At 39.2% G+C, this 13,369-nt stretch overlaps 1 protein-coding gene across 4 annotated transcripts in view; it reads left to right on the plus strand.

Moving 5' to 3' along the window:
* LOC119742867 (MAP kinase-interacting serine/threonine-protein kinase 1-like) overlaps positions 1-13,369 on the plus strand; it is a 31,123-nt gene that overhangs the window by 3,094 nt on the left and 14,660 nt on the right. Inside the window, exon 1 of one of the 4 annotated variants that reach the window (XM_038219093.1) lies at positions 1,440-1,753. The exons of 1 other annotated variant lie outside the window; for it this stretch is intronic. Coding sequence is in view for 1 of the 3 variants with exons in the window: in XM_038219090.1 (XP_038075018.1) it covers positions 13,263-13,274 (12 nt within the window). In the remaining 2 variants the exon portion in view is untranslated. Of the gene's footprint in view, positions 1-1,439; positions 1,754-9,010; positions 9,153-13,218; positions 13,275-13,369 lie in introns of those variants that run through there. 2 more of the 4 variants (XM_038219092.1, XM_038219090.1) reach the window with 2 other exon arrangements.

Raw genomic sequence — 13,369 nt, forward strand, 5'->3', positions numbered from 1 at the left:
CCGTCCTGCTCTAGTGATGTTATATTGTGTGCCGGTACTGACGAAGAAAGAAGAAAACTTTCATGATTTCACAAGGTTTACTCATGTTGCTAAATAGAGCCATCTCGAAATTAGCCTATTAAACTTACAATGTACATGTATGTGTATCGGACTGGGTGTGTGAACCTGTGTGATAAACAAAAGAGGGACAATAGGGGGTCCCCGATTGCAGGCAAATACACTATATATAGGCGTATTCTAATGCCCTTTTTTCACCAGTGCTCAGGCTTAACCTCCCCCCCCCCAATATTGTGTAAGTGCCCATTTTTTTTTTAAGAAGTGCCGTTTTTTTCTGAACAATTACGTACGTACGTGAGTGTCCATTATCGTCGGTTTTGAACAGCGCCCCCACCGACCGATCAGGCCCCCCCCCCCTCCCCCTTTTAAAAGAAATTGTACAAAGGCTTAGCAAAGTGCCCGGAGGAAAAAAAGTGTCTACATTTCACCAGGGCTGTGCAAGTGCTCTTTTAAAAAAAAAAACTTACCCCCCCCCCTCCAAAAAAAAAAAAAAATGACCTTGCGGCTACGCCACTGTACATACTTTAATTGTATGCACTTGTGTACATGTACAATTGTACACATTGTAAAAATTTGCTAACCTCCTTGTAATTTGAATCAATTTGGACACTTGTCTCCTTTGTTCAACCATAGCTCCATGGTTCAACATCCTCCATGGTTCAACTGTTTTGAAAAATGATCATATTTGCACAAGTTTCCTTTGTGTGCTATGAGTAGGTCAAGAATGCATGAGCCCAAACAACTTGCTTGAAACTTTGAAAACACAACTGTTTGCTTCTTTATCTGTTAAACTTTTAGGGAACCGAAGTCAGGAAGCCCACCACCCCTACACTCATCAATCATCTGTCCAGTAAAAGCTGCTTATTATTTTGCCCCATGGTTCACTCTGTGCATACGTGATCATTCACCCACACACATAACCAGTAAATTTCGCTTTCTTGGAATTCACAGGGGGGTGCATAACAAATCCATCTGCTTTCCATATCAGGTGCACTACCTCCCCCCTCATGAATCATGGATCATTCCAGTTATGCATGTATGTAAACAGAGCTACCCTAAACTTGTACAAGTCTACAGGGTTCAGTTTATTTAAGACCTTCTGGCTCAGAATTTAGAGCTGTGCCTTAAATTGTCTTTGGTCTAAAAAAAGTGGTCAAGTGAAACTGGATAATTTGATCAAGTTTTTTAATTTTGATTTATGTAGAATTTTACTTTTCATTGCTAACATTGAAGGCTAGCTTGGTATTTGGCATAGAAGGAAAGCATGCAAGGACTTGGACAAGTTTAGTATTTTCAGAACAAGGGACCTCTACTGACTCTGGGCCTGTGTTTATCAACACAGACATCAGGCTTTGCATGAAACGCTGCTGCAGCGCTAGCTAGCCAGTTCAGTGCTAGGTTAGGTGAGCGAGCGATCAGGGGCCCTGTGCTCCATTGTCGGGTATAGACTAGTCTGAACGTTGTTGTTTGGGGCTGGTTTCATGAACACTCTGTTTTGGAGTGCTCATATTTTTGCCTTGTCGGACTGGCTTGTGAATCGTACTCATTACAGCGACGTTTGCTGATTACCGATCAGTTTGTCTGAGTGCCTTGAATTGACATCCACTTTACATTTCTTACTCCGTTTGGCTGTTTTTTTTGACAACCTACAGTCACATTTGAGTCGAGAACTGAAGAAAGGAACTCAAATTTTGAGGTAAGAGCAGAGCCCGATTCTTGTATCACTTTGTGATGGTCACAGAATTAAAACACTTATCCAAATCATTAAAAATCTGCCTTCTGGTTTTAAAAACTCAGTCATGATTGTTGTTCTCAAAACAAAACAGAAAGAATGTTGCAGCTTGACGTCACTTTTTTTCATTATCAGTCGATGAAGGTCAGTCATTGCAAAAATGTTAAAAAAGACATGAATCTGGGACTGAGAAACCTTTCCAATTTTGTTAGAAAATACTTTGAAAATGTTCTTGACTCTCCATAGGCTTTGTACACAACCAGTGATGTGGCGTCTGGATACTACTACACTCTTTCCAACAAAAGTGTTAAGGATTATTTGTCACAGCTTTTGTGCGGGCTCGAAATCTGTTTGTCCTCTTACTGTGTCATGTTTGTAATTTGTAGGAAAAACATGTAAAAGTAGAAAATACCTACCATAAAGCTCTTAATATTATTGTCTATAATTATTGTATATTTTGCACTCTCTTCACATAAAGCGGTTACAGAATTGTTCTGGTTCCAAATGAATAATTAACATATACTTGAACTTGATTCAAAAAGCCGCCTTGCACAAAGATAAATCAAGTGGAACTGGTGTTTTGGGCGTTCACCCAAATTCAAACCGAGGTGCATGGCCATGGACATGTGTGAATTTCAACAAGCTTCTTGAATTGTTTTATTTATGTGAAACTCGGCCTGAATAAGTATCACTAAAAAGTAGACAATGCCTACTTGCTAGAAAATATATAAAAATTGTAAAATTGTTGTAAATGCTTGGTCCTTGATGTTACGCATCGTCAGGTTTTTGTATTAGAAACGCCCATATTGGAGGCATGGACTAGAGGGTCACTGCCACAATATTGCATCAATAGAACTTTGTGTATGAATGAATGCACACTTCAAATGCAGTTCACCCAGGTCCCGAGGCACAGTGGCAAGTTCTGTGAAAAACATGTTTTTTTTACAGAGCTTTTTTCTTTTGCTGCCCCCAAACCACCCTGAATTCTCCAAAGAAACACCCAATTTTGTTAGATTCAGGACTGAATTGGCATATCATTCAATTTTGTGTTACATGTTTAGTGCCAAAAAAAACCTAGTTGCTATAACAGTGGTGGAACCAGGATTTTCCAAAGTGCGTTGACTTGGGTGTTGAAGTCCAAGTTGTTGCTGTTGTTTTTATTGGGGGGGGGGGGGGATCGGTGGATTAGGAGTTACAGTTAATGCGTACTTTAAGACCAAACATGCCTGAATCAAGATTTGCAATATTAAGTGATGCTGTTATTCTGGGAAGTTATGGAAATTAGGGATTTTTCTATTGTCCCGTAAATAATTTTTTTTTGGGGGGGGGAGTCACCCAACCACCCCCTGGGGGGGGGGGGGAAGGGAGGGGATAGTCACCTCAACCACCCCCTGGGATCTGTCTTTGTACTAAATGAACATGACTGCAGTGTTTGGTTTCTTAACTTCGGTTAATAATTTTAATAGTTCGACTGTCTGTGTTTCCAAGACAGATTATTTTGAATATAAAGAAAATTTGAATTGTCATAATGTCAATCGTCATAATGTCAATCGTGAACAACTTTTACACATTTTGTAGTACGAAGTAGTAGGCCTAAATGTATGCAAACCTTTGCTTCTGTGTCCATGTATGTATAACATGTATATTGTTTATTGTGGGAACACTATTTTATAAGTGGATAACACTTCTACATGTAGCCTATCTGTCTGTGAAAAATGCATAATTTATGTATGTGCATGTGCAACATGTCAATCTGCATATTTGTTTGAAAACTTCCACTTCACAATATATTCACTTAAATATTAGAAGTTGGGCAATATATAGTTGGGCGAAGAAGGAAGTCTTGAACAGTTATAGTAGATTTTTTTAATGGAAAAATACCACCCTCGTGACGTCATTGATGTTAATTTTAGTTTCATGAAAGTGATTTTGAAAGCAATCTGGGGCTTTCCCAAAGCAACATTGCGCAAGCTTTCTTTTTTGGTTGTGAGAAACAGAATGAACGTTGCTCAATCACATAACTTCCGCATATTTTTTACAGTAAATTCTCTTTATTTGACTCCGGATCGTGGTCTCTGGATTCAGTTATGGTTCAGTGCCTGAGCACTGTAAATTACTGTATACAGCGCCAGCTCCATGTTGGACCCGTGCCAATTCTAAAGACCGCAATAATATTCCCCCTGCAAATTGCAACCCTGGGATGACTCAATTAGGGTACATTCCCTCAACGTACACATGAAAATTGGGCAAGATGCAGAAAAAAAAACATCTTTATATTGAAAGGGGAAATGTAACAACAAAAAGAAACGAGCCCCTACGTGAGGGAAAAAAAATTCCCCTGCTTGCAACTAGGGTCTGTTGCAATCAACATCAGGAGATGAAGATGTTTATGGCAAAAATACTTTGTCCCCGATGCACTGGAGTGACAGATTATGAGGCCCGCTATTGTGCCGGAGATGGGCTGGCTGCCAAGTTTCCTCTCAAATTGGATTTTGGAGGTTCTCTCTGTATTTGATTATATCCCAGGGCCATAGACATGTCGTGATCATGTTAATGTACGTACATGTATAAGGGTGGCAGTTGTGTCTGTAGTGTTGATTTCTCGCTCTGTAAATATCAGAGACGCATCCCCCTGGCTTTCAAGCCAGGGGGATATTGCGATGGTGTTTTCCTTCTGTGTGTCTGCGTGTGCGAGTTTGTTTCTGCATTCAATAGGGGACATTGAACAATAGAGGACAATAGGGTCCCCAATTCCCGAAGGTCCCCAATTTGGCGATGTGTACAAAACATATGGGAGGTCTTCCTAAAAAGTTAGTGCAAACAAAAGAGGGACAAATGTGTTCCATTTCACTGTAAAGTTCAGTCATTAATCTCATCCAAACTTGAAAGGTTGTCTGTGCAGAGAAGGCCTAGCTACGTCGAAAAAAAAAAGCCTTTCCAATATGGATATTTACGAGGTCTCTGGAGAGCTCAGCTCAGTATCAGCTCAGTACTACTTATGACTCTAACATACCGTATGTTAGTTTGATGTCCCAAACTCTCCATTCAACTGAGAACTGGTACCTGCCGGGTGGACAATCAAGGCCGTCACTGAAAATTGTCCTTACTACATGTAACTGCCTAGGTACAAACTGCCAGGATGTCCGGGGGGGGGGGGGGGGGGTGCGCAAGTTTTACTTGCAGTATTGTTTCAGTCCTCTGTGCTGCATCAGATGAAATTTTGAGAAAATGAAAGTTCTCTGCAGACTGCAGACTTGGCACATCTTTTAAGAAAACAAAATTAATTTCAGAAGCTTTAGCTGCTGTGTGTACTGAGTCGCTGAATAAGCACAACCTTAAGACACAGAAACGTTGCAGCATAATGTGACATTAAGAAAAAAATCAGAATTACAGTGGGGAATGTTTTCATTGCCGCCAATTGGTATGGCTGTGTGTGATCTGAACATGCTCAAGTGACAAAATATACATCCCTAAGTACATGCACATTTTATGTAAACAAATATGTACATAAATAGCTACGTGTACTTATACAGGTAGCATTTTTTGTATATCATCAGAGTTCTAATGTAATTTTTGAATAACTCGGGGGTGATGTAAATTAATACTGATGATGATCAAAGCCTGCTTTTAAAATTAATGTCGGATTTGTTTTGAGTAATTTCATATACTACACTACTGTGTTCATACATCATACATTAAACATTAATACAGTACAAATTTTCCCGCTATTGTTGACACAACACGCAGTACATGTGTATGTAGCAGCTGTACTACACGAATACGTACAAGTACATGTACATTGTACATTTACATGTACATGTACATGTAGTGTTGCACAATTGAATTTGTAGCATTGTTTTTTTTTATTAAATCAATATATTGTGTGATTCATCAGATATTTTGTGACACCTTTGTTTGACTTTATTTCAATGGTTAAATGACTACAAAACGTAACTGCACCTTACTCATAAGAATTCTTCTTTTGTTACGATATCATTGTTCTGATGTCTATAAAATAGAACAAATCTGTCTTGCACATTACAGCTGAATTGGCTAATAATTTCTTGTTGGAACACGTCTATTAAAAGCACTGATCTTATTGTGTGATGATGTTGCCCCTGAAAAATGCATCCATTGTATGCTGATGATGATACTGGATGAGGCAATGGAGCTACAGTGCATGTCAGTTCATGTACATGTACATGTATGGGACAACTGACAATTACTGCAGTGTATGCATACTTTGCCTTCGTTTAAAGGAACCAGAGCATATGAAATACGCGTAGGTTACTACCGGTAGATGTACTGGTAAGTTAAGTTGCATTCCCCATCTTCATCAACAAATTGGATTTTTTGTTCTCTTTTAAAAAAATTTCAACTTGTATGTTTTTATATTCCAACCAAAAAAAACCCTCTCCTTTTTTTTTCTTTTTGGGCGTCTGCAAAAAAGGACTGGCTCCCTGTCACTACGTTATCGATACAGACTGTGGTTGGGAACCAGCCTACCCTGGGAGAACGAAATCATTGTTCAGCTGCCAGTAATATGAAATTTGTAAAGTCATGATTATAAATAAAAGGGCCCTATGGGCTGATTTTTTTCTTTTTTTGGTCTATGTTTCATTCAAAAGTGGATAACTTTTGTATCAATTGCTAGAAACATGGCAATTAACAAAAAATGAATCTTTTTTTTTTGGGGGGGGGGGATGAAAATGGCACGGAGAATGCAACGTTAGCCCTAATCCTTTCAGATACCCGTACTTCAAACTGTCTAGCTGTTGATTTTGGAGGATTTTACAGGATTTTACAGGATTTTGTGCCCTCCCGTCTTGGCAAATGATGACCGCTGAATGTGTAAGTGAAATGGAAAGTTATGAAAGGGGATTGCTTCCCCTTCTAAGCAGCCCACATCATGATTGCGTTTTGGTTTCAATGTGAAGTATTTTGCATTACAGAAATGAAAACTGAAGTTGTAGAGTTATGTTTATATTCGGGAGCAGTACTCGCGTCACGTGCAGTGTATGTAACGTAACAAAACACACTTTTTGTTGATTTTTGCGTCGAGCGCCATTGACGGTTATGAAAGTTCTTTTGTCCTTCAGGAAGTCTAATTATGTTTTCTTCTTTATTTAATTCCTCAATCCTGATTTTGTAATTTATTTTTTTTAAACTTTTTTTGGACTTCCTTTATTTAATATTTCTTTCAGTTTCACTCAAATTATAAAATTCCATGACGCAAACGACTGAGCTAAAGTTACTTTCCTTAGAGTGTTTGTGATTTCGTTTTCACAATTCTTGATGTTGCAGCCAAAACAACGGAGACGTATCAAAAAAATCCCTCTGCAATACAATTTCAGTTTTGGCGTGCCAGCCAGCTAAAATATCAATGAAGTTTTGAGTTTCTTTTGCTCATGGGAATATTTCATCACGGAGCTAAATTTGAACATGTTTTTGCATTTACTGTCTCCTAATTTTGTGGACATTTTGGTTTGTTCGGCTGTTATTTAAAAAATATACCACAAAATACAAATAAAAAAAGATGTGCCTGGAATAGAAAAAGTTTACCCAAAGGCATCCAGTTGCAATACCTCTGGCTTCTCAAAAAATAAAAATATACACATTAAAAATCATGGATGTTTATATACATTTTGACAAATTATTTGGTGGTTCCAGCATATAAATTATTTGTTCCCAACAAATTTTGTGTCATTTCATTTCAACACACCCAGTAATTTTGGATTCTAGCGTCCCGTGTTAGTGGTGGGACATTTATTTTGTTGGGGAAAACATTTGTAATAAGCGAACATGAACAAGTACTAGCAGGAACATACATACATATTGAACAATTGAACAATGTTTTGACATTACATTTATGTTCAATGTGTACAGTATTAAAGGGAATGTACATGTACATCATTGGCTTTTGCTGTAATTTTCAGAAATGAACTATTTGAGGGGTTAGTATAGCTCCATGGTATAATAGATCAAATATTGTTTAAGTGACATGTTTGAAGTTTTGTGTTGAAAATGCTTAAAAAACCAAGAAAAACAAAAATTGTTTAAGTAGTCTGGTTCCCTGACTCCACCAAAGATAAAATGGGATCAATTTATAGATGTCGGAAAATTGTAAGGTAAGGGAACCAGCCTAGCTGGCCTGCCGCGCACCCATTCATGAACATGTAACCAATAGCAAACAAAATTTGTACGGAAAAAAATGTTAATTTGGAGCAGTAGTTGAAAAATAGTTAGGTTTTTCCAACGCTGGTCGGCCGACCACCGTTGGAAATGTATACAAAAATACCATTTTCTTGAAAATGACTTGACACCAGGTGCCATAATTTTACAGGATGCTTTAGACTAGCTGTCATTTACCAACATCCTAGTAAGGTATTTCGTAAAAACTTGGTAGTTTTATTTTTTGATGTAAATGTTGTACATGTGTATATTCCCTTTAAGGGAACTCTTGATAATAAGGATGGGAATACTGATGTCCTAGACCAATTGACATTTTGCCCACATCCTTGAGGGTTCATTCCGCTCTTTCCCATACTGTTCTAGAACCTTCCTGTCCGTTCCTTGAAAACAGTGGGAAACCATTTATTTCATCATGTAGGATGTCACGTTTACCATGTAGGCGGGAGAGTTGCTCTTGTCTTGTGTCATAAAAGAAGAGATATTTGTATCAGATGGTATTATTCATAGTTTAGCAATATTTTAATCAATAAAAAATAGGAGCAGTCTACACATCCTGGGCATTCTTTTGTAGTTAACAATTGCTTAGAAATAAGCAAATAGGCTGGTTGCCTCCCCTCTGCAAAGAGTTGATGTTCCCATGGTCTATGGTAAGCGGTTAAAACCATTGGTAAAATGGGGAGGTCTTTAGTTGCAGGACACTGTTGGGAGCGGATGGATGACTCATAGGCTTGTGCGAGGTTAAACTTGTGCTAGTCATTTGGGCGAAAATCTTGATGTTTTGGTACAAACACGAATGTGACTTTGGATTCAAATATTCTTGAGTTTACAACTTGGATTGTTTCAGCATGTTTTTAAAAAACACACACGTATTGGAAGAGGACACATGCATTGTGTACCGCGATTGGGAAATACCAAACTCGCACTTGCTTTGTTTGTCGTCCAGAAAGAGAGCAACAAAGGGACTTGAGCAAGTCTATTGCCACATCACTGTTATTATTTCCCCTTATGATGACATGCTAATAGCATACGTCAGCGCTCAGCGCTCAGGGATATGGCATGTTGCAATCTATTTTGGGCTTCCGTTCAGTTCCTCCTTGGACACCAACAAGAGAAGACGACCATCCCAGAATGTGCTTGCGTGATTGTCAAACGATTTCAGTAGAATTGGAAGGTAAAAAAATATGTTCACTGTAGTAGAATACAGCACCAATCTGTATTGATGTTGGGGATATTCTTTTATATTCAAACTTAGAATCAAGAAAAATAAAGCTTTTTTTAAAAATAAAAAAATATATAAATCAATGTAAAATGTATTCTATGCTGATTTTTTTTCTTTTTCTAAGCTTCCTTTTCTATGCTTCCTTTTCTATCCCTTGTTTTTGTGTGTAGGCCTCGCCCTGAGTGGCTCTGCATAGGGCCTTGTGTGTGATGGTCGATTTTCATATTAAAAAAAAGGAATTGAAAAAAATAATGAACTAAAAATTTGTGTGAAATTGCAGGTTGCCTTTCCCTGACTTGTGCAATTTCTTCCCAAAATTGCTGAATAACCTACATTTTAAAAATCCTGTTTCAATTTCATCATGGGATGTAACCATGGTAGAACTGCCTGGAACTATGTACAATATGTTACAACATTCTGTTGAAAATACATGTACCAGTATATGATGTTACTTTGAGGATTTCCTTTGTGTGTGATTCCATTTCATTAATGTTAGGCAAATTCTAGCCTTATGTCGGCACGTTTGACATTGTCCCCTAGTTGGCCACTAGGCTCATGGTAAAAACAAGTATGGCCTTGTGATGGGCGTTTCTCATTTTAAAAAAAACGGGGAAAAAAAAGAAACAAAATGTTGTATACAATTGCAGGTTTGCCTTAATTTCACTGACTTGTGCAATTTCTTTCTGAAATTGCTGAACAAACTGATTTTAAGAAAATCCTGTTTCAGTTTCATCATCGGATGCAACCATGGTAAAACTGCCAGGAACTACATGTATGTGCAATATGTCACAAAATTCTTTTGAAATCGTACAATGTACATGTTTTTTTGACGATTTGCTTTGTGTGGGATTGTATTTCATGAACGTTACGCAAATTCCAGCCTTGCATTGGCACGTTTGACATCGTCCGCTAGTTGGCCACAGACACGCAGTGACTTATAAACTACATACAGTACATGTACTATGTATCGGTATGTATTTTCAGGTTTGTAACCAAACCTTGTCGTTACGTAAGTGACCAGAATTAATCTGTGTTCAATGTCATCCTATACATTAAATCCAGCGGCCTTAATTTGTGCTTGTCTGACCATCATTGAGATTGCGTGATGTGGTCACCGTCCCTGAGATGGCCTCAGTTATTTACTTTCACATTGTCGGCAAATTGGAGTCCGACTGCGTGTGTACTTCACAATATTGATTAAAGTGAACTGGATAGTGTGAGTGCGATCAATGTCGTCACGTCGAGGTAACAGTGAAGTGCAGTGACCATCACCGAGTTCAATACTGTTCAGTCGATCGGTTTGCCGACACGTTCGGCTTTGTCTATCAGATGCCTACGTTTTCTTCGCTTTGTTAGTTGACTTGACGTCCCATTGTGGAGCTGATCTAGACCCCGTTCCCACTTGATCCACCAATTGGGGGATCTGATCCACCTTTTGGCAAATTGCCGGATCAGATCCCCCAATTGGTGGATCAGATCCGGCAATTGTGTGTAGTGGGAACGCTAACCGTTATAAGGTGGATCAGGATCAGATCCACCTTTTCTGATCCACCTCTGGACCAGGATACAGATCCCCCAATTGGTGGATCAGATCCGGCAATTGCCGGATCACGATCAGATGGGAACGCAAAAGGTGGATCTGATCCGGCAATTTGACCTGTTAACATCCGCCCGGTGCACGAGTGGCGCGAAAATGTTGCGGTCTCATGAACGAAGAAACACGTTTTCAGGCGTGTAGCTCATGTGAACATTTCCAGCGTATACAACATACACAATAAACAACCGCTGAACTACGGGCTAGCACCGCGCATGCAAAAGCGCACGCGGTATCCTAAACTACACACTATAGGCCTTATTTTTGTTGCGTGTTCGTCCATTACTAAACCTTTTTCATTCCTGAAATTTTACTTATTTTTCCATCCATAAATGACTCTGAGTCCGCACTCACCAAAAGACTTCACTTTGGCACAGAATCATGGAAAAGCTTACGAGTATGCGATGAGAATAGTGCCGATAACGCGGTACGTACGGAGGTGACAAATCTGAAGTATTGATTACAGAAAATTGGAAATTGATGTCGTTGTACATCTTGTGACCGTTTCTAACCAATGAGAAGCTTCAGAACCAGGGAATCCCTTATCGATGCATTGGTTTCTGCCGTGATGTCACACAATGAGCGGCTTTGTTGGATTTCACCTGTTAATTTATGCACGCACGGATCCTCTACGGATCCGTGATTTATGTAGGTGAATTCGCGTAATTTTTGTCGGTGAATTCTGATAGTGCTATTTGAAAGCTGACCCATCATGGCCTAGCATGCAACCATGCAACAATGGCACTCCCACAGAGCGCGCGTAATTCCGAACTCAGTGACCTTTCGGACCCAACATTTCCGTACGAAAAGGTGGATCAAGCATAAGTGGAAACGCGACTTGCGGTTTCGTTGCGGTAAGATAACGATCACACCAAAATGCTGGATCTTGATCCACCTTTTTCCAATTCAAGTGGGAACGCGGTGCTAGTCTCAATGTGCTCTTGTTTGTCTAGAGTAGGTTTTCTTGCTGTATGGTCAATGCCATTTTTCAATCCATAGTGACCTTAAACAATAAACATGCTTAAGCCATTTGCAAACATACATTCCGTGCCAAGTAGTCCTTGCAGTCAAAACCAATCAAGTGATGGTTTTCAGCAGTTAAGAATTCCTAGCCTACATGAAGCAGGACTGACTGGCTGTTGAGTAGCTTGATGTAGCTTTGCTTTGACTGTGGGTGATTGATAAGCCAGCTGTGCGCACAACTTGCCTGCTTTGTCTGTTCATGGTCTGTTGACTGAGTTTGACTGGTCCCATGTGCTTGCTTGACATATGATCTGACTGCTGGTGACTAGCCTGTGTTAAAAGTAAAGCAAGGGAAGTGAATGGAGATTTTGACTGTCTGTGACTGTTTATACAGCAGGAGGGTATTATGATGCATGTGTAGTGGATTGCAACATGAAAGGATAAATGACATCATATATTGATGAATAGAACATGTGTTCAACAGAATAAGATATTTGCTTGTACAATGTACATGTACCGTACCGGTACGTCTTGCACTACACTTGGATGGGTAATTTTGAAGTCAAGAGGTTAGACCCTATATTTTTATTTCATCGATATTACAAGACTCTTACGTGTACCTTATGTTTGTCCCAATTCTAAACGAAATCTACATGAGGGTAGAAAAGAAATGTATTAATTCACCGACAGCCAGATGTTATGCTAATTTAGGATGATCATTATTAGGCTATACAAGACATGTACTGGTAGGCGCTTGCTAGAATGAATAACAATTTCAAGAACACTACATTGTACCTGTGGACTACATGTATTTTAGACTCATTATTATAATACAATCATTCACTGAGTGGTGGGGCATTTGTTAGGGGTTTTCAGTTTTCTGACCAGCTTCTTTGTGCTAGTCAAATCCTGGAAGAAGGAATCCACCTCACCGACCACAAAAATGTTTGTTGTTTATCAACTGGGATTAACAGCACAATAACCTGTCCATGAAAAGAACAGTGTTCCTTGTTGTGTGTTGCATGCTCTCCTTGGAAAACATCTAAACTGGGGATGACCTCGCTGGCTTGGTATAGATTGGACATGTAGGACTAAAGCATTGTGGTCGGATTAGTTTTAATCCTGTCCACAATCCACATGAAGATGTTTACTTTGTCCTTGTTGGGCCTATGTACCTGAATGTAGATCAATATTCAAAGCATGGACCAACTGGGAGGCCTTTGTGTTGTGCCATTGAAGGAACAAGTGGCTATAAATAGGTGTGCACTACTGCCTAGAAGTTTCTCCTGGCATGGGGGTCTGTTGCATCAGCTTGTGTTGTTGGCAGAGGCTGTGTGGGCCAGGGAGAGTGATGATGTGGTCTCGGTGGTGTTGACAAACTTGCATATTGTGTTGGAGACGTTTATCAATAGTCCTGGAATCTGCTGTGCATATTTCTAAATGTCCTGTTTTGATATGACTCTTTTAGAAATACAAGGCACGCTTAAGAACAATTCATAGTTGGCATGAAAGGGAATGTAAGTTGTCTTGGCCAGTATTTTTTCCCTGTAAATTCCCAAATGTTGAACGTATTTCAACTTGCGCAAAATTGGAGAAGAATCTGTCAAATGCG

Source organism: Patiria miniata, unplaced genomic scaffold (genome assembly GCF_015706575.1).
Source record: "Patiria miniata isolate m_02_andy unplaced genomic scaffold, ASM1570657v1 HiC_scaffold_6, whole genome shotgun sequence".
Lineage (NCBI taxonomy): Eukaryota > Metazoa > Echinodermata > Asteroidea > Valvatida > Asterinidae > Patiria > Patiria miniata.